General features: G+C 40.1%; 6 protein-coding genes across 7 annotated transcripts in view; 3 read left to right on the plus strand and 3 right to left on the minus strand.

The window, feature by feature from the left end:
* Positions 1-4,739, plus strand: part of LOC103509742 (laminin subunit alpha-2-like) — a gene marked incomplete at its 5' end in the record, with an annotated part of 14,240 nt that extends 9,501 nt beyond the window's left edge. Inside the window, 7 exons of the mRNA XM_026824016.1 lie at positions 564-695; positions 1,141-1,290; positions 1,453-1,615; positions 1,827-1,960; positions 2,584-2,812; positions 3,915-4,156; positions 4,702-4,739. Of these exons, the coding sequence (XP_026679817.1) occupies positions 564-695; positions 1,141-1,290; positions 1,453-1,615; positions 1,827-1,960; positions 2,584-2,812; positions 3,915-4,060 (954 nt within the window). The remainder of the gene's footprint in view (positions 1-563; positions 696-1,140; positions 1,291-1,452; positions 1,616-1,826; positions 1,961-2,583; positions 2,813-3,914; positions 4,157-4,701) is intronic.
* A 1,347-nt stretch (positions 4,740-6,086) lies between these two features.
* Positions 6,087-8,498, minus strand: LOC103509740 (mitochondrial-processing peptidase subunit alpha-like). Of its 2 annotated transcripts, none has more exons than XM_026824014.1 (2): positions 6,738-8,498; positions 6,087-6,383 (listed from the first exon to the last, which is right to left on the minus strand). In XM_026824014.1, the coding sequence occupies exons 1-2, from the start codon at positions 8,320-8,322 to the stop codon at positions 6,379-6,381; spliced, it is 1,590 nt and encodes a 529-aa protein (XP_026679815.1). In that variant the 5' UTR covers positions 8,323-8,498; the 3' UTR covers positions 6,087-6,378. The 2 variants fall into 2 exon arrangements, with proteins under 2 accessions (XP_026679815.1, XP_008472588.1); XM_008474366.3 differs by having other exon boundaries at positions 6,087-6,365; positions 6,720-8,498.
* A 681-nt stretch (positions 8,499-9,179) lies between these two features.
* LOC103509743 (laminin subunit alpha-1-like) lies at positions 9,180-14,148 on the minus strand. The gene is made up of 9 exons (XM_008474370.2): positions 14,134-14,148; positions 13,519-13,558; positions 12,873-13,085; positions 12,517-12,633; positions 12,116-12,289; positions 11,577-11,864; positions 11,213-11,391; positions 10,856-11,023; positions 9,180-9,221 (listed from the first exon to the last, which is right to left on the minus strand). The coding sequence occupies exons 1-9, from the start codon at positions 14,146-14,148 to the stop codon at positions 9,180-9,182; spliced, it is 1,236 nt and encodes a 411-aa protein (XP_008472592.2).
* Positions 14,149-16,625: 2,477 nt separating this feature from the next.
* On the plus strand, positions 16,626-18,821 carry LOC103509744 (basement membrane-specific heparan sulfate proteoglycan core protein-like). The gene is made up of 5 exons (XM_008474371.1): positions 16,626-16,724; positions 17,296-17,389; positions 17,592-17,761; positions 18,136-18,389; positions 18,566-18,821. Exons 1-5 carry the CDS (start codon positions 16,626-16,628, stop codon positions 18,819-18,821), a joined length of 873 nt encoding a protein of 290 aa, XP_008472593.1.
* Positions 18,822-18,850: 29 nt separating this feature from the next.
* On the minus strand, positions 18,851-21,263 carry LOC103509745 (tubulin beta-1 chain-like). The gene is made up of 6 exons (XM_017444295.2): positions 21,053-21,263; positions 20,712-20,820; positions 20,242-20,414; positions 19,622-19,846; positions 19,091-19,252; positions 18,851-18,868 (listed from the first exon to the last, which is right to left on the minus strand). The coding sequence occupies exons 1-6, from the start codon at positions 21,107-21,109 to the stop codon at positions 18,851-18,853; spliced, it is 744 nt and encodes a 247-aa protein (XP_017299784.2). The 5' UTR covers positions 21,110-21,263.
* A 775-nt stretch (positions 21,264-22,038) lies between these two features.
* Positions 22,039-26,420, plus strand: LOC103509741 (tubulin beta chain-like). The gene is made up of 5 exons (XM_026824015.1): positions 22,039-22,196; positions 22,619-22,826; positions 23,952-24,176; positions 25,475-25,723; positions 26,087-26,420. The coding sequence occupies exons 1-5, from the start codon at positions 22,113-22,115 to the stop codon at positions 26,221-26,223; spliced, it is 903 nt and encodes a 300-aa protein (XP_026679816.1). The 5' UTR covers positions 22,039-22,112; the 3' UTR covers positions 26,224-26,420.
* Positions 26,421-27,783: the final 1,363 nt, after the last annotated feature.

Here is a 27,783-nt window from a genome sequence, read left to right on the forward strand (position 1 = left end):
AATCGCGAAATCCGCGAATATAATCGCGAAATCCGCGAACATAATCGCCAAATCCGCGAGCATAATCGCGAAATCACATAGGTACGATATGTATATAGGTACGATAGGTGATAGGTAACATACCTATTATTAAAAACAGATAAGCAAAATACAGTCGAACCTGGATAAACGAGAATTCAAGGGACCAGCTCATTTTTTCGTTTAAGGCTGTTTAATACAACATTTTCTCGTTTATAAAGGTTTAGCAAAGAAGTGGAAGAGCAAACTGATGAAAGCATGACACATTTAAACAAGTTAAGAACAAATTCTGATTTATAGAGGTAGGTACCTAATTTTAAAGTTAAAAAACGCGTCCCGAATTTTTTCTGGGACAAAAACGGAAATTCGGGACAAAACGCCCCAAAATGAAAAACTGAACGGGACGCCGGGACACCCCCTGAAATTCGGGACTGTCCCGGCCAATTCGGGACGTTTGGCAAGCCTACCTATATTATGCACGTAAATGGTCGTGTCTCAACATTCTATCTTTTTTCCTAACAAACTAATGCATATTACTATTCCAGGGTAATAAAGGCAAGCAATCTCATTACCTGATGACCTCTCTACGTAATGGCAGACTCTCTGTTCTACTCAAGTCACGAGGTAAAGCTGAAGTTATGTCGCAGGGTGTCCTCAATGATGGTCAATGGCACATGGTAAGAACTAGCTCATTGAATTTCATTATTATTAAGTTCCGTTCTGTAAAGTGTGATTTCAACATACATGTCAACATGCCACGAACATTCCCGCAGAAGCAGAGCTGCAGCGAATCTGTTGCTAGCTGAGAACTTGTGAAACATGTTCGTGGGCGCAAAACTCAAAACTGCCGCAGAATTACCGAAGATTCTATCCGGATGTGAATCTTGTGCAAGTATCTCAGATACACATTACACATACTCGCTACGAGTCACTAGTCCCATGGTCACTCTTGCACAGATTCAGCCCAGAACACCGATAAAACTGACCATCTCGGGAGCGAAATATCAGGTGATGTCAATAACCGGGTAAATGTGGCACGATATGGTTCATTTTCTTCGGGTTCTTTTACATTTCAAAAGCTTCATTAGTAAATTGTTAATAATGATGATTGTTTCATTGCAGGTTCGTATAGAAAAGGCAGAGAAAGAGTTAATAGTTCATGTGGATTCCATACTGGCAGGATCAACCAAGGCACCACGCAGACTTAGTATAGGCAATGTCATGTATGTAGGAGGCATACCAGAACACGTCATGGACTCTACAGAACCGGTGGTAAGAGAACTTAGTTACTAGTAGACCCATAAAAGTGTACAGCATACTCAGAAAAAGGGTTCCCATGTCGAGAACTCACTTCACTCGATTCCACGTCCAGTGCTTTCAGCACACGGAACAGCAAACTAAGAAATCTCAACATTTCCATGATTTTCTCCTCAGATTCAAAGGACAGACACACTGAAAGGCTGCATCCAGAAGTTATCGGTGAATGGTCATGCAGAAGATTTGGTAGGAGAGACTGCTCAACATCACAATGTAGGACAATGCTTCCCATCTGTAGAGAGAGGCTCTTACTTCCCTGGAGATGCCTATGCAGTCTATAGTAAGTTTCTTAAACCGCCTTTTCCACTAGCGCATGATTGTGGTGAAATCTTTACATAACCTATCATTGTAAGCCCTCAGATAGGGTTCGTTCTCGGAACGGCTGGCTTTCCCCTATTCTCTCTCCACTCTTGGGACGATAAGTTACAGTTTCCTCTATCAAATTTCTTGAAAAAATCGTGAGTACCTAATTCTAGCTACTTTTGTTACAGGGAACCAGTTCAATATTGGAGACCTGACGGATCTGGAACTAGAGTTCCGTACCTCTGAATTAACAGGAATCTTATTATCAGTATCTGAACCAGAGGGTTATCCTGCCTTGTCCATAGAACTCAACCAGGGAAAGGTAAATAATAAAGTCTGATTCTCACATGTAGGTCCTGATCCAGTAAATATTATTATATACTGGCATTAAAATGGGAGTGCCTAGTCACATCTGCTGTTCAAATCACCACTCCCGTCAAATCGTGTGTAATACATCAGTTGACCGTACTGGCATTAAAATGGGAGTGCCTAGTCACATCTGCTGTTCAAATCACCACTCCCGTCAAATCGTGTGTAATACATCAGTTGACCGTTTTATTACTGGCATTAAAATGGGAGTGCCTAGTCACATCTGCTGTTCAAATCACCACTCCCGTCAAATCGTGTGTAATACATCAGTTGACCGTGGCATTAAAATGGGAGTGCCTAGTCACATCTGCTGTTCAAATCACGACTCCCGTCAAATCGTGTGTAATACATCAGTTGACCGTTCATGAAACGTACTGTGACTGGAGCGTGATCTGAATGGATAGTGGAAGTAGGGCTCAATTTTATTATAATGTTCCTTCGTATCTATGAGCTCAGCAGCTCAGTGGTCAAGCAATCTTCTTGTAATTCAGAGATTACGAGTTGAAATCCTATAGTGGTTAAGGTATGGGATTTCATTATCATTAGTCTCATCTATCTTATTATTTATTCTCTCAGATTATCCTAGCTGGTGACATGGGAGACAGACGTACATTCCTCATCGAGCATTCCTTTACCTCCAAATATTCTGGATGTGATAATCGCTGGCATCATGTCCACCTGCAAATCATAAAGGACGAGATAACTCTACGTGTGGACGCGGCAGAACACAAATATTTCCTTTCGGACAATGGTCACTTCACCTCGGCTAAAACCAATAGTCCATTGTACATAGGGGGATTACCTGGTAAGTAGAATAGGTAATACCAGCTGGGTAATATCTAATTATAATATCGAGAAAGATTACTCCTTCTTCTTCTTTGCCTTTTCCTGTGTACAGACGGGGTCGGCGTTTTTCGTCAGCCTCTCAATCAGCCCTAGAGTGATTGCTTTAGGCTGACATTTGGATTTGAGAGGCAGACCGTCTGAGAGTCTGCGGTCTGAAGCTTTTTCCACCACACACGTTCCGACGGTCTGCGGGTGAGTGGTTGGCATAGGAGGCAGTTTCCACCACACACGTTCCGACGGTCTGCGGGTGAGTGGTTGGCATAGGAGGCAGTTTCCACCACACACGTTCCGACGGTCTGCGGGTGAGTGGTTGGCATAGGAGGCAGTTTCCACCACACACGTTCCGACGGTCTGCGGGTGAGTGGTTGGCATAGGAGGCAGTTTCCACCACACACGTTCCGACGGTCTGCGGGTGAGTGGTTGGCATAGGAGGCAGTTTCCACCACACACGTTCCGACGGTCTGCGGGTGAGTGGTTGGCATAGGAGGCAGTTTCCACCACACACGTTCCGACGGTCTGCGGGTGAGTGGTTGGCATAGGAGGCAGTTTCCACCACACACGTTCCGACGGTCTGCGGGTGAGTGGTTGGCATAGGAGGCAGTTTCCACCACACACGTTCCGACGGTCTGCGGGTGAGTGGTTGGCATAGGAGGCAGTTTCCACCACACACGTTCCGACGGTCTGCGGGTGAGTGGTTGGCATAGGAGGCAGTTTCCACCACACACGTTCCGACGGTCTGCGGGTGAGTGGTTGGCATAGGAGGCAGTTTCCACCACACACGTTCCGACGGTCTGCGGGTGAGTGGTTGGCATAGGAGGCAGTTTCCACCACACACGTTCCGACGGTCTGCGGGTGAGTGGTTGGCATAGGAGGCAGTTTCCACCACACACGTTCCGACGGTCTGCGGGTGAGTGGTTGGCATAGGAGGCAGTTTCCACCACACACGTTCCGACGGTCTGCGGGTGAGTGGTTGGCATAGGAGGCAGCTATTCCATAAAGAACTATGTTATAAATAGGGACTATAAGGAAATAATTATTATTGTTATTGTTTTCTATTTCAGATGGTGCGGCTATTGGTACTCTGGACACGCGGGAGAATTTCAAGGGCTGCATTCGTAACATTGTGATAGGAGGAGAGAAATCAGACTGGACTGCCATGTCCTATATGCACAACATACTTCTCACCTCTTGTCCTGTCCAGTCATGATAGACCTGCCTAAGCCCCGAGTAAATTTCTTGCCAGATCTCATCTAGGTTATTTTAGATTTTTTATCTTTACGATTTTTGTAAAAGAAGTTAGAAGGTAATTATTAAAACTTCACCGTCTATTGTCCATAGACTACTTAGGTCTTTTAGTAACGATGATTTTACCCACCATTGGGCCACAAGATACCTGATATTAATCTCACTCAGCCTGAGCAATGGGCGAGGAAAAGCCAGCAGCACGCAATTGCCCAAATGGTCATCCATCCAAATACTTACCACGCTTAACGTTGCTTGTGTGATTCGTTAGGAACTGGTGTAGGTAGGTAATTAGGTAGGTATTCAATAAAGTACTTTTAGGACTTTGTAAAAAATGTAGAACGTGGCCTTATCTCCAAGGAATATATTGTTAAAATGTAGAACGTGGCCTTATCTCCAAGGAATATATTGTTATATTATCCTAGTCAAATAGAAATTGGATGCTAATGAAGGATAGGTAAATGGAGCAGTTGCAAATGGGTAAGAATTAGAAATAAATGGTCGAATCCTATGTAAAAAAGTTGGGAAAATTCCAAACCAGAGGTCAAAACTCCGAAAAAATAAATGTAAAAGGTCTAAAATTCAATTTTTATTTTCCGTTCTAAGGTAATTAGGTATTCAATAAAGTACTTTTAGGACTTTGTGAAAAATGTAGAACGTGGCCTTATCTCCAAGGAATATATTGTTATATTATCCTAGTCAAATAGAAATTGGATGCTGGTGAAGGATAGCCAATGGAGCAGTTGCAAATGGGTAAGAATTAGAAATTAATGGTCGATTCCTATGTAAAAAGTTGGGAAAATTCCAAATCTGAGGTCAAAACTCCGAAAAAATAATTGTAAAAGGTCTAAAATTCAATTTTTATTTTCCATTCTAATGAAAGAGTTCAAAGATGTGTGACGTAAGACTTTACGCAGTTGTTTTTTTCGTCCGCTAGGTAGCGCCAGTATGCATGCACGCTTGCGGAGGAGCAGAAAGAAATGCGCAGAAACGTTTGCGCACAAACACATTAATGTGTTGCCTGCGAAGGAGCTTTACTCGGGACATTTGATGTGACGTCATCGCCTACGGAAGCGTATGCCGTGACGTCAAAGTTCATGATTCACCGGTATTTTTTTAATCGATTTATCTCGGGATCTAGAAGTCGTAGAAGAAAAAGAAAAATTCCGTTGGTCCTCATTTTTCCTGCTCTAGTGACGTCATCGCGTACGGAAGCGTATGCCGTGACGTCAAAGTTCACGATTCACAGGTATTTTTTTAATCGATTTATCTCGGGATCTAGAAGTCGTAGAAGAAAAAGAAAAATTCCGTTGGTCCTCATTTTTCCTGCTCTATGACTTTGAAACATCACCCAAGCGCGACTGATATTCTATTTGACCACGTTTAATGTTCAACATAAGATTCCTGTGGGTTGAACCATAATAATCACCAGATAAAACATGGTGGGTGCTCTTCTGTCGATGGAAAATAAATATGTATAATTATTGTAATTTAGTTTATGTACATAGTTTTTGTGAATATTAAGTGTAAATTAATATTAATTAATTAGGTATGATGAATAATTTCTAGGGATATTAACTACCTACTGTCTATGGAAAATAAATATGTATAATTGTAATTTAGTCTATGTACATAGTTTTTGTGAATATTAAGTGTAAATTAATATTAATTAATTAGGTATGATGAATAATTTCTAGGGATATTAACTACCTAGCTTATCGGTCTAAGCTACTCTCTTGAATTCACCTAATCCAGACATCATGTACCTAACCTAGGTAGTTTGAAATACTCATATCATTTGTAATATTTAGCTTTAAGAATTTATTCCCTATTTACAAACTTAAATAAAATATTTATTTATTACCACTGCCTAGAACTGTAGGTAACTGTTTTTTTTTTTTTCACTTGAAATAGTTCATCACCTTAACTTGAAATAATAGAAGAGCTAGACTAGAGCTTTAGCTTTAAAATAATAATAATTTCAAACTAAATTAAATAATACAAAAAAGCCAGCCATTAATCCTTTATTTAAGATGTATTGCAAATTTCACAAACAGAAAGTCCAAATAGATTTTTGTATTCAGACAGAGCTAATGACAAAATAGCTAGGATTAACTTGAAAATTATTGAACTTCTAGAAGAGTGGTTACTAAATAAATTTGGGAAACTCAGAAATACAAATGATATAGACTCATCTGTCATACAAACAAAGAGAAGTAGGACAGAACAGTGATATTATTTACAACAAGAAAACAAAATACCTAACTTAGATGAGAAATAGAGTTAATTTATCACAGATGATATTCTCCCTTTTCTAGGGAGCAAATACAAATGATATAGACTCATCTGTCAATGCAAACAAAGAGAAATAGGACAGAACAGTGATATTATTTACAACAAGAAAACAAAATACCTAACTTAGATGGGAAATAGAGTTAATTTATCACAGATGATATTCTCCCTTTCCTAGGGAGCACTCCATTATTTTGAATGCCAGAGTGAATATCTTCATAGGAAGGGAAATTAATAAGCTCTCCTCTAGCAGCAACTGATGATGCAAACAAAGAGAAGTAGGACAGAACAGTGATACTATTTACAACAAGAAAACAAAATACCTAACTTAGATGAGAAATAGAGTTAATTTATCACAGATGATATTCTCCCTTTTCTAGGGAGCACTCCATTATTTTGAATGCCAGAGTGAATATCTTCATAGGAAGGGAAATTAATAAGCTCTCCTCTAGCAGCAACTGATGGTTGTGATGTCAGCAGTCTGGATGCAACCCTCCTGATATCATCCTCGGTAACATTTTCAATACTTTCAATATAAGTAGAAGGTCTCTTCCTATGGCCAGTGGCTAACACTTGTCTTCCAACATCTTCAAATACAGCAGGTCTAGCTTCTAGATTCATCAACAGCATGGATTGTAATTGTTTCTTGGCTCGACTCAACTCATCAGCATCAATAGGACCTGCCATGGTGACTAGTTCTTTAACTAATACATCAACTATATTCTTGACATTGCTAGGAGGAGCACTTGCATGAATACAGAACAGACCTGTATCTGCATAGGCATGATTGTATGCAGTGGCACTGAACATCCAGTGATGTCGATTCAGGACATTTGTGTATAGTCGTGTGTACATTCCTTTACCCGGACCTCCAGCACTGAATGAGCCGCCCCCTCCCATAAGAATATTCAACACACAGGCTGGTACAAAGTCTGGATCTTGATGTGACACTCCCTCCAGACCAATAACAACATGACTTAGCTCTGGTAAACCGCTAGTACCAGCAAATGTTGGAATATTGCATTCTTCCTTCACAATACCTCCAGTGTAAGTAGCACTAGAGGTATCAATAACAGGCTTGTCCGTGAGCACTAAACTCTTGTCCTGTATCCATACAGGTTGTTTATCAACAAAATACTTATTGGCTGCTTCTACAAGTGCCTCATGTTCTACTCCAATACCAGCAACTACCATACGTGTAGGAGTATAGTAATTCTTAAGATAAGTAAATAATGTGTTGTTATTGATCACACCAATGCTTGCAGGGGGACAAAGTTTAGGCAGGCCCAGTGTGTTGTCCTTGTATGCAGCAGCATGTATCATGTCCATGAGTAACGTCTCCTGCTCTGGTCTCATCTGATAGTTTTCCAGTTCAAACTGAATGGTTTGCCTTGCCATATTTATTTCTTCTTTGGAAAACTTGGGTCTCAATACAACGTCCCCAAGTATCTTCATGACAGTATCCAGGCCAGATGTAGCTGCTGATGCTGCATAAATGAATGTATCTCTTGATGATAGACAGTCACAGATACCACCAATCTTCTCTAATGACTGAGCAATAGCATCTTTATTGACATACTCAGATGTTGAATTGAAAGCCAACTTCTCCAGAAAGTGTGATACTCCACTGGGATAGGGTTGCTCATATCTTGATCCTGAGTCAATGATCACTCCAATAGTACAGAATGAACCAAACCGGTTTTCTGATGCAACTCTCAGTCCATTAGGCAAAGTAGTGACTTGTGTGTTCCGATCATTATCCTTTACACATGAGTAGTGGACTTTAGGAAGTCCTGGTAGAGGAGTGGACAGTGGAGGTTGTTGGAAAGATGGTGGAGGGGGTTTAGCTTGTGAACAGAAATGACTGCATTGAATGTGATTACCTTTGATTGATTTGAATCCCAATGATCGTAGGACAAATACTCTACCTGCCATTGTAACAGTACTAGAAAAGATGTACGTTCAGAGGGCAATCTGTATAACAGTTAAAACAAAGAAGTAGCTTATACCTACTTACAAGAGCTTTAAATCTTCAAGTTTCACCACTTTCCACCGTTCCACACTTGATAGTCTTGATAAAAGAATTTTTTATTTAAATTTCAAATTCAAATTTTCATTATTATTTTTCTTCTTAGTTTTTTTGTTTTTTTTTTTTTTTTTTTTTTTTTTTTTTTTTTTTTTTTTTTATAGTTTGCAAACTTCACAATTTTTATGTTGTTTATCATGCGTGAACACAGCCCATACAAATGGGAATTTGGAAAATTCTAGAAATCAGCGTTGCCACGTTGCCAGATCTGGGTCATTAGCTGACTACCCTATTTTTGGTACTTTCGAAGAGCCAAAAGGGCAAAAAACCAAAAAGTATAATTGCTGGGCAACGAAAATTTTAGGCCTTAAATCTTAAATAAACCTACCTATATCGTTAACAAGGGAGCGCGAAGCGCGAATGCATGCACAACCGCGAAGTCCCGGGAGCACGCAGCGCGACCGTAAACAAGGGAGCACGAAGCGCGATCCTATGCTCAAACCCAGCTTGTTCTCCTTTACTGTACGTCAGACTCCGAAAAATTGGGGTTGAGGGGGCCCGGCCACCCCCCCTCCCCTACTTTCGAGCTTCATTTTTATCCTGTACTGTAGTAGGCCAGCCTTCGAAAATTTTGGACCCTCGACAAAATCCTGGATACGCCCCTGAAAAGGGGGGAACGAATATTGAGCTTTAAGTTGACAAAAAAATTCTTATGGGAAAATACATCTTAAAAAAGAGATAAATGCTGGAACAGCCGCCTTCCTGCTCACAGCTCACCAGCAGGCTGCCAGGATGGCAAAGGGTACCACTTGTGGGGGAGCAATATATACAGAACGTTCGAAAAGTCTTGGAACCCCTGAATATTTTTTGAATGGATAAAGATGAGAAGCTGATTTATTTTTTAAAATGAAACTTTTTGAAGTAGGTAGTCGCCAAGTTTTGGCCGGAGCCAGGGTCGGCCCCATGGGGGTCAACTTCAAAATCTCAAATAGGAACAAAACTACATAGGTCTTAGCTTAGCCTCGAAATTTTTCCCCATGAACGCCATCTTGTGACGACAGCGACATCACTGAAATACCCCAGAATAAAAGAGGGTAATTTTCAAATTATGGTTTGGCAACATTGTCAAAAAGGATTAAATTAAAAGGAAAGAACTTCTGATGTTCTGATCATGAAAATTTTCAATTTCATTCTATCAGTTTTAAAACTTTAAAATAAAGTTATTACATCATTTCCCTCTAAATTCATATTTTAAGTTTTAGTTTACCCGTTCCTATTTCAGTATTTCTTTCAAAGTTCAGGTAAGTAGCTCATATCTCCTTTTTACGTTTTTATCTTCTTCATAGGTCAAAGGTACTAAGTACATATCTATACAAACATTTGAAAAGTTCAAAATTGGAACATACAGGTAGGTACTGAAAATTAGGTACCTATGCTGCAACTGCACTAAGGTGTTCTTTTATTACCAAGGTAATACTGGTACTGGTAATGTGTAGCAAACCATCCCCACAGTATCTCGGAAATTAGTTCAATCATAGATTGATTTAGGCCCATATTACCTACATAAAGACTACAAGAGACTTGCTGTCTCTTGTTCAAGCCAACTTGTGCAATATATTTACCAGCGGACAAAGTGCCAAATACACTGGCATTAATATTGTACAAGTTGGTTTTGTGCAAAAGATTCTGCTACATATTTACACACAGAAAGTTTCTTGTGGAAGCCAGCTTGCCTAGTACTAACTGAAAGACCGACAAGAAAGAGAAAGAAAAATCCCTTTAGTTATTTTAAAATTTACTGGAGATGTCAAATCCCCCGTTGTTTATCTTATGATTAGTGGAGATGCCAAAATTCCCATTGTTCCTAGTTTAGAATTAGAGGAGATGCCAAAACTCCCATTGCGGTATATTGCTGGGGAGCTAACCAATAGTATGTCTCTGTGTCTGGGATCTCGTTGTTACCTGGGGATTGCAAAATATAATAAGATACCGACTACGACTGCGCCATGTTACTCTGGATAAAAAAGTCTGAATGGCTCTTTTTTTTTATTAATATTTTATAGAGTTTATCCCCTCCCCTCTACTTAAACCGTATGCCTATAGGTATTCAATACTTTTCAAAGTACCTATCTAATAATCTCATCTTACTTCATTGAAAGAATTACCTATAGACATGAGATTGGTATCACCGACAAGAAACAGAAAGAAAACTCCCTTTAGTTATTTTAAAATTTACTGGGTATGTCAAATCTCCCGTTGTTTATCTTATGATTAGTGGAGATGCCAAAATTCCCATTGTTCCTAGTTTAGAATTAGAGGAGATGCCAAAACTCCCATGGCTTATTTCATAATTAGTGGAGATGCCAAAACTCCCTTGTTCATTTACCTATTAATAAAATTAGTGGAGATGTCATAACTCCCATCGTGTCTAGTATGACTTACCTTGCAAGGACATTGTCCCTGACTATCGCATACAGGTGACAAGCTACCTGCCAGGTTACACTCGCAATATTTACACTTAGGATAACCGTAATATCCAGGAGCACATTGATTACATAGATGTCCAGTATAGCCAGGTCTACAGTAACAATCCCCTGTTATATTGTCACACTGAGGAATAGAAATCAGACAAGATATTATTAGAGATCAAACACTGGTTTTATCAAGGAAAACTATTAATTAAAGGAAAATGAACTTCTTTTAAAGTGCTGTTTCTTGTTGAGTAGTTGAGGTTCAAATTGTTAGTGAAATCATGTTCGTTCTGTTATGGATTTGCTACACGCGTTAATGTTGAGTTACCTGAGCTCTCATGGATCCCCGTAAATCACAACGGCAAGGCTGACATCCCAGGAGAGGCCTGTAGCCATAACTATTGGGCGCACATTGAATGCAGAGGTCGCCTCGCGTCAGAGGAGGACAAACACATTGGCCACTCTCCTCACTACACACCATACCACTCTGCTCACATGAGGCGCATTCTGAAAGTTTAGAGAATACGAAATAATCTTAAAAAATAATCATAAAGTTTAGAGAATACGAAATAATCTTAACAAAGTATCCAAACAAATATGGTACATCCCAACGTGCCGACTAAAAAAAAAAACTAAATTTAAATAGGTAAAAATCATAAGTCTAGGAAAAAACGCAGAACACAACGGCCTACCTGTGCAGCCATTGACAGAGAATCCGAAATAGTCCGGGCGACATTTGTCACACGTTCGTCCTGTAACTCCTTTCCTGCACACACACTGTCCTGTTATCTGATCACAGGAATTATTGACCGAGCCCACAGCATTGCACTCACAGGACGCGCAACCTAACTCCTGTAGACCCCAGTGTCCCTCTGTGCACTGGTCACAGGCCAGACCTGTCATGTTAGGCTTACAGGAACATTGGCCTGTGTGTACGTCACAGGAAAAATGGAGAGATCCGTCACGGTTACAGTTGCAGCCTGGGAATGAAATGATAACACAAGATCAGTTTGAAACAGATAAAGTTTGTAATCAAGGAAGACCAAAAAGGAGCTAATCTCAATGTAATGTAAACAGGATACCTGTCCTTATGACGAAACCGTGCAGTCACGTATTCTGAGCATAACGTTTTCTACAATCACAGAGCATTACGACACGACATTAGGTGTCTATAACTGTTGAGTCATTGAGTCATTTAAAACGGAGATTGTCACTGACCCATTGTACTTACTGGTACATCCATTGACTGTAAAGTTCCAGTATCCTGTGTCACATTGATCACACCTGTCTCCAGTTACTCCAGGTTGACAATAGCAAGTTCCAGATACTGGGTGACATGGTTGAGGAACAGACAAGGTACCGAGGGGATCACAATCACAAGGCGGACAATCCAGAGCCAAGTTACCTGCGGAAACAACGTAGACAGTGAAAATAGACAGTGGCTTTCATAAAAAGATTTAAAGGGTTGATATGAAATAGGTACGAGCTTGGTTACTAAGTTCAATTGGTTTCAAAGCGAGTTTAAAAATGTTAACCCACTCTGCCAACCAATAATAACTCGGGATTCAAAAGATCACCAAAAATTTCTTTGGGATGCCTAGTGATGATTTCCTTAAAATCTTAAAACTTTACCTAGTCCGGGAGCACACTGGTCACAAGTGCGTCCTGCTCTGTTCTCCTTACATTGACATTGTCCTGAGATGGAGTCACATTCATCCCCTAGTGATCCTGAGGTATTGCACTCACATGCTACAACAATCAATGAATAAGTGTGTATAATTATTATTGTAAGTTCTACAGTAAAATATACGAGTACAACAAATCAAGACGCTCGCATGGTAGACAGGTGGGCGTGGGTTCAATCCCAATGGAGACCAGGTTAGAAATTCAGTCCTCAATAAAATTTAGGAATTTCACCAAATTAATAGCAGTATACTGATGAGTCAAAGGGACTTTTCAGACTTATTCGACTAGGGTTAGGTACTTACGCTTACAATCCCCTGTCCTCGGGTCTCCATAATACAAAGGTTTGCATCTCTCACACCTAGCGCCCTCTGTGTTACCTCTACATTGTACACACTCCCCTGTACTAGCATCACATGGACCGCCCCCACATGAGCAGGGAACACAAGAGCCGCCTAGCTCTGTAGGGTTGCCATAGTAACCAGCGTCACAAGATTCACAATGATCTCCTATGTAACCTGCAACAGTTAACAACAATGGTCACAACCTGGCCTCCTCTTGCCTGCTCCAAAAATAAACATTTAAAGCGCCAACATTCGTATTTATCAGCTTCTGCACATACGTGAGCAGCAACTGCACTTCTAGGGTTAGCCATTCACTATCAGGTAGACCTGACAGGCGGACCTGTTCAAGCGTACCTGTCAGGTCTACCTGATAGTGAGTGGCCGGTTTAAGGAGCAAGGACAGGGGCGACATGTGCCCTCATCAGGGGGGGCACCATAATACCCCTCAGCACACAACTCACAATGAGGCCCTCCTGTGTTATCCCTACAGTCTGGAACCAGGGGGATGTTTAAGGATCCAGAGTGGCGAAGGGTTGTATTTAAAGGTTTTGAGCCCCTGAGACCTGTGGGAACCTGGATGTAAGTTACAAGTGGAAACAGTTTTTACCTTGAGGGCATTGTGTGCAGATGTATTCGGTGCCATTACCCTCAGGACAGCAAAGTAGCCCAGTTTTAATTATGAACAATTTTTCAGGGAAAATACGAAAACAAACTAACCGGACGATTTTAATAATTTTTGCTTAAAAATCCTTCTCCAGTTTAAATTTAAAATCAAGGCAAAGGAACAAATTTTCAAGGAAAATACGAAAACAAACTAACCGGACGATTTTAATAATTTTTGCTTAAAAATCCTTCTCCAGTTTAAATTTAAAATCAAGGCAAAGCTTTGTTCGAATACGTATCATTCTAGCTTCAACTTACCCAGACAATGTCCGGTTTCTACATGACACACTTTTCAGAGAAAATACGAAAACAAACTAACCGGACGATTTTAATAATTTTTGCTTAAAAATCCTTCTCCAGTTTCAATTTAAAATCAAGGCAAAGCTTTGTTCGAATACGTATCATTCTAGCTTCAACTTACCCAGACAATGTCCGGTTTCTACATGACACACCATATCAAGAGTGCCGGAAGGTACACAACACAACCGTCAAGATGAATTTGAAGCGACGCGATACCCGGCCTATATTAACACGAAGTGGTACTTGGTTCATCATTTACCTTGTTTGGGTACATATCAAGAGTGACGGAAGGTACACAACCGTCAAGATGAATTTGAAGCGACGCGATACCCGGCCTATATTAACACGAAGTGGTACTTGGTTCATCATTTACCTTGTTTGAAGTACAAGTCCAGTTCAATGACTTTGTCGAGCAGTAGATTGGTACAACCATCTTCACATGAGGCGCATCCCCTAGAGGTGAGAATGTGTCTGGGTTCACACTGGCTGCAGTCCCGGCCTGTGATGCCAATCCTACAGTTACATTGTCCACTCTCTTCATGACACTCATCACTTACACTACCATACGGGGAACAGTTGCATGGTTCACAGGAACCATTCGGTTGTGAAGGAAACCCGAAATAGCCGTACGCGCATCTGAGAAAACAAGAACATGGAGAAATTACAATGTTACATTTCATGTAGGTAGGTATTGTGTTTATGTTATCTATAGGAACAAATATGCTTTAAGCGTCAAACATGTTCGCCAAGTTCATCCAAATCAGAGAAATCGTTTGGGGAGTTATGTCGTTCGTAAATTTTATTCTTAAGTAGGTACTCGAATCTTATTTGTTTACGAGCTATATGCATATGGAACACTTACCTATCACACAATGGTCCAGTGTATCCTGGCTCCCGTACGCGCATCTGAGAAAACAAGAACATGGAGAAATTACAATGTTACATTTCATGTAGGTAGGTATTGTGTTTATGTTATCTCGGAACAAATATGCTTTAAGCGTCAAACATGTTCGCCAAGTTCATCAAAATCAGAGAAATCGTTTGGGAGTTATGTCGTTCGTAATTTTTATTCTTAAGTAGGTACTCGAATCTTATTTGTTTACGAGCTATGCATAGTAACACTTACCTATCACACAATGGTCCAGTGTATCCTGGCTTACAGAAGCATTGAGTTTCATGTCCCGGTGAGACGAGACAGGAGTGGGCGTTTGGGAGTTATGTCGTTCGTAAATTTTATTCTTAAGTAGGTACTCGAATCTTATTTGTTTACGAGCTATGCATAGGAACACTTACCTATCACACAATGGTCCAGTGTATCCTGGCTTACAGAAGCATTGAGTTTCATGTCCCGGTGAGACGAGACAGGAGTGGGCAAAGTTCTGATGTATAGAGGGACAAGGACAGGGGCGACATGTGCCTTCATCAGGGGGGGCACCATAATACCCCTCAGCACACAACTCACAATGAGGCCCTCCTGTGTTATCCCTACAGTCTGGAACCAGGGGGAAATAGAACGGTGATATTAGGGACAGCAAAGTAGCCCAGTTTTAATTATGAACAAATTTTCAGAGAAAATACGAAAACAAACTAACCGGACGATTTGAATAATTTTTGCTTAAAAATCCTTCTCCAATTTAAATTTAAAATCAAGGCAAAGCTTTGTTCGAATAGGTATCATTCTAGCTTCAACTTACCCAGACAATGTCCGGTTTCTACATGACACACATTGCTTCTATTATTACACTGACAAGGTCTAGCCGCGTCCTGCTCTATTCTCCTTACATTGACATTGCCCTGAGATGGAGTCACATTCATCCCCTAGTGATCCTGAGGTACTGCACTCACATGCTACAACAATCAAAGAAATAAGTGTGTATAGTTATTGTAAGTTGTATAGCCTACAGTAAAATATATGAGTACAACAAATCAAGACGCTCGCATGGTAGACAGGTGGGCGTGGGTTCAATCCCAATGGAGGCCAGGTTAAGAATTCAGTCCTCAATAAAATTTGGGAATTTCACCAAATTAATAGCAGTATACTGATGAATCAAAGGGACTTTTCAGACGGTTAAGAATTCAGTCCTCAATAAAATTTGGGAATTTCACCAAATTAATAGCAGTATACTGATGAATCAAAGGGACTTTTCAGACTTATTCGAGCAGTGTAAATGGAAACAAAGACTAACATTATTTTGTTTCCAGAGGGTTAGGTACTTACGCTTACAATCCCCTGTCCTCGGGTCTCCATAATACAAAGGTTTGCATCTCTCACACCTAGCGCCCTCTGTGTTACCTCTACATTGTACACACTCCCCTGTACTAGTAATACAAAGAGCATTAAAAACATACTTGTCATAATACAATACAAATTTTAGGTAATATTGAAGAGTTCTATTTCTGACAAAATCAAAGTTTTTGGGGATATTTTGAGTAAGTAGGTACCAGTGCCGTCATTTCCATTACACTTGGCAATTTAAAATAAATAAACAATCATAAATTACCTAAATACTTTTTTTTTTTTTTAAGTGTACCGACTGCGCCATGTTAAAATAATAATTATGTGCACATAGGTACACCTATGTTGAGAAGGTTAGAAGGTTTTTTAAATAAACAATCATAAATTACCTAAATACTTTTTTTTTTAAGTGTACCGACTGCGCCATGTTAAAATAATAATTATGTGCACATAGGTACACTGGTACACCTATGTTGAGAAGGTTTTGGAAAATTGGGTCACCAGTTTCAAGAGTAATGACCTGTAGGACTTACAATGAGTATAATATCCGGTACTTGGGTTGGTATACCACTAGTGTCTCCTCGCATAACAATCCAGGAGACAGAGAACTCCAGGTTGAGTGAGTAAGATCCTATCCTGTTACCGGTATATTGCCCTGCCTCAGTACAGTGGGTGGAGCGGTTGAAACAGAAGCATGGCGTACACCCAGCCAAGTTATCAGCGGAGAGACTGAATGAACCAGGTCTACATTGATCACACTGCCTGCCTTCCACATTGGACTAAAACAAGAGTAGGAGTGCGAGCTTGATCAGACTGAATGAACCAGGTCTACATTGATCACACTGCCTGCCTTCCACATTGGACTAAAACAAGAGTAGGAGTGCGAGCTTGATTAAACAGAAAGAGAAAGAAAACTCCCTTTATAGTTATTTTAAAATTTACTGGAGATGTCAAATCTCCCGTTGTTTATCTTATGATTAGTGGAGATGCCAAAATTCCCATTGTTCCTAGTTTAGAATTAGGAAAGAGAAAGAAAACTCCCTTTAGTTATTTTCAAATTTACTGGAGATGTCAAATCTCCCGTTGTTTATCTTATGATTAGTGGAGATGCCAAAATTCCCATTGTTCCTAGTTTAGAATTAGTGTATGTAATTAACTATTTAATATTTATTTTTCACCTTTCAGATAGACAGCACGGAGTTTTGGCTTGTATCGGACATGAATGCTAACTCTACAGTAATGCCTTCTCTGGACACCGATACCAATCTCATGTCTATAGGTAATTCTTTCAATGAAGTAAGATGAGATTATTAGATAGGTACTTTGAAAAGTATTGAATACCTATGGTCATACGGTTCAAATAGAGGGGAGGGGGTAAACTCTATAAAATATTAATAAAAAAAAGAGCCATTCAGACTTTTTTACCCAGAGTAACATGGCGCAGTCGTAGTCGGTATCTTATTATATTTTGCAATCTTCAGGTAACAACGAGATCCCAGACACAGAGACATACTATTGGTTAGCTCCCCAGCAATATACGGGTAACAGGATAGGATCTTACTCACTCAACCTGGAGTTCTCTGTCTCCTGGATTGTTATGCGAGGAGATACTAGTGGTATACCAACCCAAGTACCGGATATTATACTCATTGTAAGTCCTACAGGTCATTACTCTTGAAACTGGTGACCCAATTTTCCAAAACCTTCTCAACATAGGTGTACCTATGTGCACATAATTATTATTTTAACATGGCGCAGTCGGTACACTTAAAAAAAAAAAAAAGTATTTAGGTAATTTATGATTGTTTATTTATTTTAAATTGCCAAGTGTAATGGAAATGACGGCACTGGTACCTACTTACTCAAAATATCCCCAAAAACTTTGATTTTGTCAGAAATAGAACTCTTCAGTATTACCTAAAATTTGTATTGTATTATGACAAGTATGTTTTCAATGCTCTTTGTATTTCTATTCAATTTTCTCACCTACAGCTATAGTTTCGTAATGTTCTTCTGTTATTACAGGGTAGTAATGGCCTTCGCATTGGTAGTGGTAACTCCCAGTATGATTCTCGAGATAATCTGACTCTATCACTGCCACTGCTGGAATCTCACTTCTATCACATTCCTCCTGGACTCAATGACATTATTGCAGAATTCACTTCAGAAGAGATGTACATGGGGGGAGCCGTTACTAAGGAGCAATTCCTGAGTGTACTCACAGATGTGAAACATGTACTGTTGCGAGCCAAGTACCATACAGATCAAGCCGAAACCAGGTAGGTGGAACTTTTGCTGAGTTCATAATTATTGCACTGTTGGTTGATCCATTGGTAATGACGTCATGAGGTTGTTCCCAGCAGCTGGTTTGTTTTTTGTTTGTCTTGTTATTGGATCCAAAATTTCATTACCTTGAGGTTATGCTTACTTCTTACATACTGCACTTTTGTTTCAGTTTATCCTGGGCGAGGCTAGAGACAGGTTCAGAAGATCCCTCAGGTCAAGGTGAACTCCTGGACAACATAGAGCAATGCACCTGTCCTCTAGGATACCGAGGTCTATCTTGTGAATCGTGTGATTTCGGATATGCTCGAGTATTACCGGATAATGAACATCGGCATGCTGTTTGTACTCTGTGTGATTGTAACAAGCACGCTGCTACCTGTGATCCTATGAGTGGCCAATGCTCGGTGAGTATCAACAACTCATAGCTTAACGTTAGCACAACAATGTAAAGGGTTCAACAGTACCGACCGAACTATAATGTCAGAGAAGATCAGTTTTGCATATTGTATCTGTAACTATAACATGTAACATAAAACAATAGAGAGCTTTAGCACTTCATCACATCCATGACGAGAACCATAACACTAGGTTCACACTGCACGGTTTTTTTTTGTTTTTTTTTTTTTGTTTTTTTTTTTTTTTTTTTTTTTTTTTTTACTTGACCAGTCATCGTCATTCACTAGCTCACACTTACCTTGCCTAAATGTATCTGGGAGTCATCGCGTATACAGGGTCCGGCAGTTCCCATGAAGTTACACTCGCAGGGTAAACAGGGTACCTCGGCATCCGGAGGTGTACCGGTAGGACGGTAGTAGCCTAGTTCACAATTCTCACAGTTCACGCCAGTGGTGTGTGCCTGAGGGAGAAAAAGGATACTTGGATTGAGTTTGAGAACATCAGAGTATATGTAGAAGTTGGAGAACCAAAGGAATAAGCTCAAAGTCAAAGTAATACACTTAGGTAGTACACTTTAGATGTAGTTTGGCAAAATCATTCAATTTATTTAATTACTCCATTTATTTAATTTCGCAATGGCCGAGACGAGGCTACTTACCGTACAGTTGATACAGACACCTCCTCCAGTGTATGTACCGAGCAAGCTCAAAGTCAAAGTAATACACTTAGGTAGTACACTTTAGATGTAGTTTGGCTTTGGCAAAATCATTCAATTTATTTAACTACTCCATTTATTTAATTTCGCAATATCCGAGACGAGGCTACTTACCGTACAGTTGATACAGACACCTCCTCCAGTGTATGTACCCAGCGTGTCCAAGGATAGATTAGCTGCATGCACCACAGGATCATACTTGCAAGCCGTAGCATGCCCATAGCATTGACATTTCTGACAGGGGGATCCATTACTCTGAGTACCAGGAGCCCAGGGGAGAGCGTTGTGCAGAGGACAGCACCGGTCACAACGTGGTCCACATGTGTTGTGAGAAAGAACCTACAAAGCCTTTTCATTTATGTGTAGGTACCTGTCTGGCTGGGGGACTAAATAGGGAGGAGACTAGCCTGAAATTTCTCTTGCTAAAGGAATAGCAAAGGTTTAGTACGAAGGGCATCTGCTCGTAAAAAAATTGTAGCCAAAACCAAATGTCAGCTTAAAGCAATCACTAAAGGGCTTATTGAGAGGCTGACGAAAAACGCCGATCCCGTCTGTAATGAGTAGGCCATCACCACGTATACCTAACTTGTATGAGGTACTTCCATGGAATTAGTAATCATTAGAAAATGAAAGGTCACACTCTTCCCATAAATTTCGTTCGTCCTCAGGAAAGAAGCTGAGAGTTGTGATTGTCTACAAGGGTTTCAGTTGACTCACTCGCTAGGAGGAGGTACAGGGAGTGGTATGGGCTCTGTGTAATGTCCCTTAGCCCAGTTGTTACCGGCTCCCGATTGTCCAAACACGAAGTTGTCAGGTCTAAATATTTGTCCGAATGGTCCTGATCTGACAGCATCCATGGTACCAGGCTCCAAATCCACTAGTATAGCACGAGGAACATATTTGCTTCCTGAAATAACATCAGTTTTAACTCGCGTTGTAAGAAAATCCGGGAAGTCGGTACCTAGGTTAGAAGTATGGAATTTTGACAACAGTAACAACTTTCTGCTGGAGTAAAGGGTAATAGTACTTTTGAACAGTATAAAACTGTTACTATTACCCTGGGGACGTATTCTCTACTTGAGAGTAAGGACAAGTTAAATCTTTACATTCCTATCATTTAAATAGCGGAAATTTTGTCAATGAAATCCATTTTGCACGGGCGGGGCGTTATTCTCTGTATTCCGTAGGTACTACAATGACTTACCTGATGCCTCGTTATAATAGACATTGATGCGTTCCAACTGTAGATCTGAATCCCCATGGTATGCGCCTGTAGGATCTATGCCGTGCTCATCAGATATGATCTCCCAGAACTGAAATCAACACAACGTTATTCAGTCAAGTCAAAAGGAAGCATAGGTATTTTGCCAGAATCGAATACACTCGCAATCCTTTACAAATTTACTCCTCGCAAATTTGAACCTCCAATTATTTTAATCCAAGTACCTACCTACCTAGATATTAGTGATATGCTGATTTCTGTGACAACAAAGTCACTTTTGTATCTACTTTCACACTAGAACAAGAAAATAATACAACACCTACCTTGGCACCAATTTGATTTCCGCACTGACCCGCCTGCAAGTGACAAATTTCACGCATCTTTTCAATCAAAGAAAAAACGGACTTCCTGTTTTCAAGCGGAAAAAAATAAATCTAAAGAAAAAAATTCACACAATTTAGATCTAAGAAAATATATTTGGGCTGCGACTTTAACACAGAAAAGTAGAAAAGTAAGAGAGATGTTGACTGGCTGAAATATTGCTCGGGAATTTCTCGCAAGGCGAACGGGTGTCATCAGCTTCAAATAGAAAGTTGGATTCACACGATACGGAAACTGTATTATACTAACTTGATGTTCATTCAAGGAATAAGGAATAAACCACTGATCGAAGTGATCGCACTTACCTTTATGTATGCAGAGCTCTTTAAAAGGAATGATGTCAAATGCCATGCGTTGCTGAAAGAAACAATGGAGGAGTTGCCATTGGGAAAATATTATTAATAAAAGGTCGATTCCTACATAAAAAGTTGTGAAAAATCCAAGTATGAGGTCAAAACTCAAAAAGTCAGAAAAAGTAAATTTGAAAGGTCGAAAATTCAATTTTTAGTCCGTCCTTCCTTTATTATTACAATAGTAATAAAAAGGTATAAGGGACGGACTATTGTATTCGCTTCGGTGTCGTCTGTCTGTCTGACCCCATAGAACGACTTAGCCAAACCTAGTCGACCTATATATCAAATTAAAGGTCTTTTTACCAGGAACACGAAAGTTGTGCAAATTTCGTCCAGAAAACAATAAAGCCAAAAACAAAAAAAAAAAAAAAAAAAAATTTTGGGGGTTTTTCTCCCATTTTGTATATTCATTTAAGTTGAACCCAACTTTTAGGGCTGCTTGCCCCTGCACCTAAGCCTCAAAGTGGGATATTTGTGATCACTGGCCTCGTGTAGCGTGTACACAAGGCTGGCGCCCAGTAATAATCCGGTATTTGAGGAGTTGTAACAATATTATTATTCTCTCGTCCTCAGGAAAGAAGCTGAGAGTTGTGATTGTCTACAAGGGTTTCAGTTGACTCACTCGCTAGGAGGAGGTACAGGGAGTGGTATGGGAACGCTCATGATATCTAAAATCCGAGAGGAATATCCAGACAGAATCATGAACACGTTCAGTATAGTGCCCAGTCCTAAGGTAAACCTCGTCTTGTACATTTAGAATAGTTACTTATTAGATTTTATTCTTGCTAAGGCTAAAAACAGAGTGGAGAGGAGAGCATTAGATGGAAGGGACGACAGAGGGAAGCGACCAGTTCAAACCGCATAGAACTTCTTAAAGCTTCTTGTTTTTAGCCTAAGCACTCTAAGCACGAGCATTGGATGGAAGGGACGACAGAGGGAAGCGACCAGTTCAAACCGCATAGAACTTCTTAAAGCTTCTTGTTTTTAGCCTAAGCACTCTAAGCAGGTATGTCCATGCAAGGTTTTAAAAATGTACCTAATACATACCATGAAAATTCTAGGTTGAAACTGAGGGGGAAGGATATTTTTTTTACACGTTTTAATTTTTAAATTAGTTAGATACTTGTTTTTCTATCGATATTTTCCATATTCCAGGTATCTGACACTGTGGTAGAGCCATACAATGCAACCCTATCCATACATCAGCTAGTGGAGAACACAGATGAGACATTCTGTATTGATAATGAAGCTCTGTATGAGATCTGTTTCCGTACACTCAAGTTGACCACGCCTACCTATGGGGATCTGAATCATCTGGTATCTGCTGCCATGAGTGGCGTTACTACTTGTCTTAGGTTTCCAGGTAAGCGCACATTATTATTATTAGTCAAACATTAGAGTACTTGTATCAATGATGTTAAAAATAAATCAATTTATAGATCACTTATCCCTACCACTCACCATCTCTCAGACCATCTGACATACCGCAAACTGGCAACGTGTGTGGCGGAAAAAGCTTCCGACCCAAGTCTGTCAAACCCTCTGAGAGACTTAGGTCTGAAGCTTTTCCCGCCAAACAGGTTTCGACTGTCAGAGCGTGAGGGGCTGGCCTTATAACTATTCATAACTTTTCCAAGAGGAATATTTATCGATCAAAATGTTCTCGGAATTTGACGGTTGATTGTAAGGTCCATCACGTACTATTGTCTGTTTTGGGGTGTCCTCAGCCTCGTAAGAGCGACGATAGATGAGGTACCAACATTGAATTATTAATATTTCTCTCACTCCCAGGTCAGCTCAATTCAGACCTCCGCAAGCTTGCAGTCAAAACTACTTGTCTTAGGTTTCCAGGTAAGCGCACATTATTATTATTATTAGTCAAACATTACAGTACTTGTATCAATGATGTTAAAAATAAATCAATTCATAGCTCACTTATCCCTACCACTCAACATCTCTCAGACCATCTGACATACCGCAGTCTGGCAACGTGTGTGGCGGAAAAAGCTTCCGACCCAAGTCTGTCAGACCCTCTGAGAGACTTAGGTCTGAAGCTTTTCCCGCCAAACAGGTTTCGACTGTCTGAGCGTGAGGGGCTGGCCTTAAAACTATTCATAACTTTTCCAAGAGGAATATTTATCGATCAAAAAGTTCTCGGACGGTTGATTGTAAGGTCCATCACGTACTACTGTCTGTTTTGGGGTGTCCTCAGCCTCGTAAGAGCGACAGATGAGGTACCAACATTGAATTATTAATATTTCTCTCACTCCCAGGTCAGCTCAATTCAGACCTCCGCAAGCTTGCAGTCAATATGGAACTATTTATAACTTTTCCAAGAGGAATAATTATCGATCAAAAAGTTCTCGGAATTTGACGGTTGATTGTAAGGTCCATTACGTACTATTGTCTGTTTTGGGGTGTCCTCAGCCTCGTAAGAACGATAGATGAGGTACCAACATTGAATTATTAATATTTCTCTCACTCCCAGGTCAGCTCAATTCAGACCTCCGCAAGCTTGCAGTCAATATGGTGCCATTTCCCCGTCTTCATTTCTTCATGCCTGGGTTTGCCCCCCTCACATCGCGCGGTAGTCAGCAGTACAGATCCCTCACAGTACCAGAATTAGTGCAACAAATGTTTGACGCCAAGAACATGATGGCTGCGTGTGACCCGCGCCATGGGAAGTACCTCACGGTGGCTGCTATATTCAGAGGTAAGCTTTATAATGTGTTGATTAGATACATTGCATTAGTGGAGATGACAAAACTTCTTGCATTAGTGGAGATGACAAAACTCCTCATAGCAGAGGTGTAGTTCTGATATCCAAGTACCTGGTTCTACGTAAGTATTGTTTTGAATTAGTGGAGATGACAAAACTCCTTGCATTAGTGGAGATGACAAAACTCCTCATAGCAGAGGTGTAGTTCTGATATCCAAGTACCTGGTTCTACGTAGGTATTGTTTTGAATTAGTGGAGATGACAAAACTCCTCATAGCAGAGGTGTAGTTCTGATATCCAAGTACCTGGTTCTACGTAGGTATTGTTTTGAATTAGTGGAGATGACAAAACTCCTCATAGCAGAGGTGTAGTTCTGATATCCAAGTACTTGGTTCTACGTAAGTATTGTTTTGAATTAGTGGAGATGACAAAACTCCTTGCATTAGTGGAGATGACAAAACTCCTCATAGCAGAGGTGTAGTTCTGATATCCAAGTACCTGGTTCTACGTAGGTATTGTTTTGAATTAGTGGAGATGACAAAACTACTCGTACCAATTGAACGTAAAATTCTGGAGAGTTATATCTACTCGTAGAGAATTGTAAAATGAAGAATTTTATGGTAAAACTCTCACATGATTCTCACGATAACTATCGCTCTGCCTCATAGCAGAGGTGTAGTTCTGATATCCAAGTACCTGTTTCTACGTAGGTATTGTATTGAATTAGTGGAGATGACAAAACTCCTCATAGCAGAGGTGTAGTTCTGATATCCAAGTACCTGTTTCTACGTAGGTATTGTATTGAATTAGTGGAGATGACAAAACTACTCGTACCTACCTATTGAACTTAAAATTCTGGAGAGTTATATATTCTACTCGTAGAGAATTGTAAAATGAAGAATTTTATGGTAAAACTCTCACATGATTCTCACGATATTAACTATCGCTCTGCGTGTCGTGAGATTTATGCATTAAACTCAGAGGTATTGCCTTTACTTGTGTCTTGAATTACTGGTAAACCTCTTCTAGGTCGTATGTCAATGAAGGAGGTGGATGAACAGATGTTGAATATTCAGAACAAGAACGCCAGCTATTTCGTAGATACCTATTGAACTTAAAATTCTGGAGAGTTATATCTTCTACTCGTAGAGAATTGTAAAATGAAGAATTTTATGGTAAAACTCTCACATGATTCTCACGATAACTATCGCTCTGCGTATCGTGAGATTTATGCATTAAACTCAGAGGTATTGCCTTTACTTATGTCTTGAATTACTGTAAACCTCTTCTAGGTCGTATGTCAATGAAGGAGGTGGATGAACAGATGTTGAATATTCAGAACAAGAACGCCAGCTATTTCGTAGAGTGGATTCCAAACAATTGTAAGACTGCAGTATGTGACATTCCACCCCGTGGACTCAAAATGGCGGCCACATTCATTGGAAACACTACGGCTATACAGGAGTTATTCCGACGGATATCAGATCAGTTTGATTCCATGTATAAGAGGAAAGCTTTCCTACATTGGTATCTCGGTGAAGGTAAGCTTTGGTCTTGAACTTTGTTAACTAGAGGATGCTTAGGAATGGTCTTACCAAACAAAAAGCAAAGAAATGATAAACCTTTGTGTTTAGCCGGGTCTATAGGAACGGTCTTACCACAAACGGAGGGTAAAGCTGGTGGAATTTCTGAGTACTTTGCCGTGGGAGGAACACCTGATTGGAAGGACAAAACCTACTACTACTACTGGACCGATTTAATGGCCGGAACTACAACCTGAGTTTGAACTTGCTTTAAGAGATTGGGATTAAGCAATCTAATGGATTTAGCAATCTGATGAGTTAGAAAGTAAAAACCCACCGATTCCCGTTTTGTAACGAGTGTCAACCTATATTTCTCCCCAGGAATGGATGAGATGGAGTTCACAGAGGCTGCATCCAATGTTCTGGATCTGATATCTGAATATCAACAATACCAGGAGGCAGCTGTAGATGATGAAGGTGGTGAAGATGATAATGAGGAAGGAGATGGAGATGCTTAGGACGAGATCATTTAACTTATAGCGGGGACAGAGGGGTCTAACAATGTGCACAGATAGTCAGGAGTTGCTGGTCACGTACTGAGGTGTTGAACACCGAATGCTGAGAGAATTTTACATGCGATGTGTTTTGTGGTTAGGGCAGAAAATACAATATACTGTTTTACGAGAAAAGCTCTTTCTTTTCAATGAGATACGAACCTACAAAGCCTTTTCATTTATGTGTAGGTACCTGTCTGGCTGGGGGACTAAACAGGGAGGAGACTAGCCTGAAATTTCTCTTGCTAAAGGAATAGCAAAGGTTTAGTACGAAGGGCATCTGCTCGTAAAAAAATTGTAGCCAAAACCAAATGTCAGCTTAAAGCAATCACTAAAGGGCTTATTGAGAGGCTGACGAAAAACGCCGATCCCGTCTGTACACGGGAAAAGGCGAAGAAAAAGAAGAAGGTAGTTTGGCACCTATTAAACTTAGTTTTAAACACGTAGTAGGTACAAAAGTATGCTGTGTCCAATGTCCATGTTTGTATGGACACAGAGCTTTGTAAGATATTTGTTCTTGTTTGAATAGGTACCAAGTGCCTATTGAACTAGAGACTACTATTACTATTTACTATGACTATTTATAACCCAGTGTTGAATACCATGTGAGAATCGTGAAGTCACAAATACTTCTGTAGTACCTGGGTCCTTGTTACCTACATAGGTACACTTCTTTCTTATTAGCAAGGGAAACCATTAACGAAGGGTATTATCAGGCGTTATGTGATACATTTCAGCATGGTTCCAACTAGGGCTGTGTTTTTGAAAACAACTTTACAATTTTGCACTTACATTTTTCTTCTGTAATATTAAAGTCATTCATAACTTTTGTCAAGTGCGGTGAAGATTTATCATGTAACACGGGCCATCTCAATATTGTCTTCTTAAGATAGAGAGCAGAGCATCCCGAAACAGTGTAAAGTTGGGTTTGATGTTCGTGTCAACTTGTGTTCTATGTTGTAGCAGTGACTCCAAGCCCCGGTATACTCGTTTAGAATCATAAAGTTCACTAGAGCTGAGGTCGATATACCTTTCTGTTTATTCCTAGCTTACAAGTCTCAGCATCCCTGGTCCATGTTTCCTAGCACATACATTACAAGTCTGTTCTGTTCTGTGTTCGTGTTATTGTTGTTTTTACTTCTTAGAAACGTTCCATTTACTTTTATGGTGTTTTGAGACATCAACAATTCCTCAGCATCAGGCTTGGTTCGTACCATGCTTTCTTCTACATTCCCTAATGCCCTGGGGTTACACTTTGAACATGAAGTCATCTGATTGGATAATATTTAACCAAAGTTTCGACCACTAAACTGACTTCATCCAATCGGGTGTGATATTAAAGTGTGGCGTCAGGCTCACGATTTTCTAAGGTTCTGAGATGAAAATCAAGTGTTCTTGGACCCTTTTCACCGTTAACCAAACAGCTACTTAGACATCCTAATCTTAGCTGTAAGTCACTCTGCTGAAAATTAGCTATTTGATTGGTTGCCTACCAACTACCAACCTCTAGTCACAATGGTCACC

The sequence above is a fragment of the Diaphorina citri genome, unplaced genomic scaffold (genome assembly GCF_000475195.1).
Source record: "Diaphorina citri unplaced genomic scaffold, Diaci psyllid genome assembly version 1.1 scaffold524, whole genome shotgun sequence".
In the NCBI taxonomy this organism is placed as follows: Eukaryota; Metazoa; Arthropoda; class Insecta; order Hemiptera; family Psyllidae; genus Diaphorina; species Diaphorina citri.

Coding starts and splice junctions, on each gene's coding strand:
- LOC103509740 (XM_026824014.1), bottom strand. CDS start 8,322: ATGGCAGGTAGAGTATTTGTCCTACGATCATTGGGATTCAAATCAATC.
- LOC103509743 (XM_008474370.2), bottom strand. Junction 11,024..11,212: donor GGGGATCCATGAGAGCTCAG/GTAACTCAACAT, acceptor TCTATTCCTCAG/TGTGACAATATAACAGGGGA. Junction 9,222..10,855: donor AGGGACAATGTCCTTGCAAG/GTAAGTCATACT, acceptor CTCCCCCACAAG/TGGTACCCTTTGCCATCCTG.
- LOC103509744 (XM_008474371.1), top strand. CDS start 16,626: ATGACCTGTAGGACTTACAATGAGTATAATATCCGGTACTTGGGTTGG. Junction 16,725..17,295: donor CAGGAGACAGAGAACTCCAG/GTTGAGTGAGTA, acceptor TTCACCTTTCAG/ATAGACAGCACGGAGTTTTG. Junction 18,390..18,565: donor ACAGATCAAGCCGAAACCAG/GTAGGTGGAACT, acceptor CTTTTGTTTCAG/TTTATCCTGGGCGAGGCTAG.
- LOC103509745 (XM_017444295.2), bottom strand. CDS start 21,109: ATGCGTGAAATTTGTCACTTGCAGGCGGGTCAGTGCGGAAATCAAATT. Junction 20,821..21,052: donor GAAATCAAATTGGTGCCAAG/GTAGGTGTTGTA, acceptor TGTTGATTTCAG/TTCTGGGAGATCATATCTGA. Junction 19,847..20,241: donor CAGAGCCCATACCACTCCCT/GTACCTCCTCCT, acceptor AAGGCTTTGTAG/GTTCTTTCTCACAACACATG.
- LOC103509741 (XM_026824015.1), top strand. CDS start 22,113: ATGGGAACGCTCATGATATCTAAAATCCGAGAGGAATATCCAGACAGA. Junction 22,197..22,618: donor GTATAGTGCCCAGTCCTAAG/GTAAACCTCGTC, acceptor TCCATATTCCAG/GTATCTGACACTGTGGTAGA. Junction 24,177..25,474: donor GGTGGCTGCTATATTCAGAG/GTAAGCTTTATA, acceptor AACCTCTTCTAG/GTCGTATGTCAATGAAGGAG.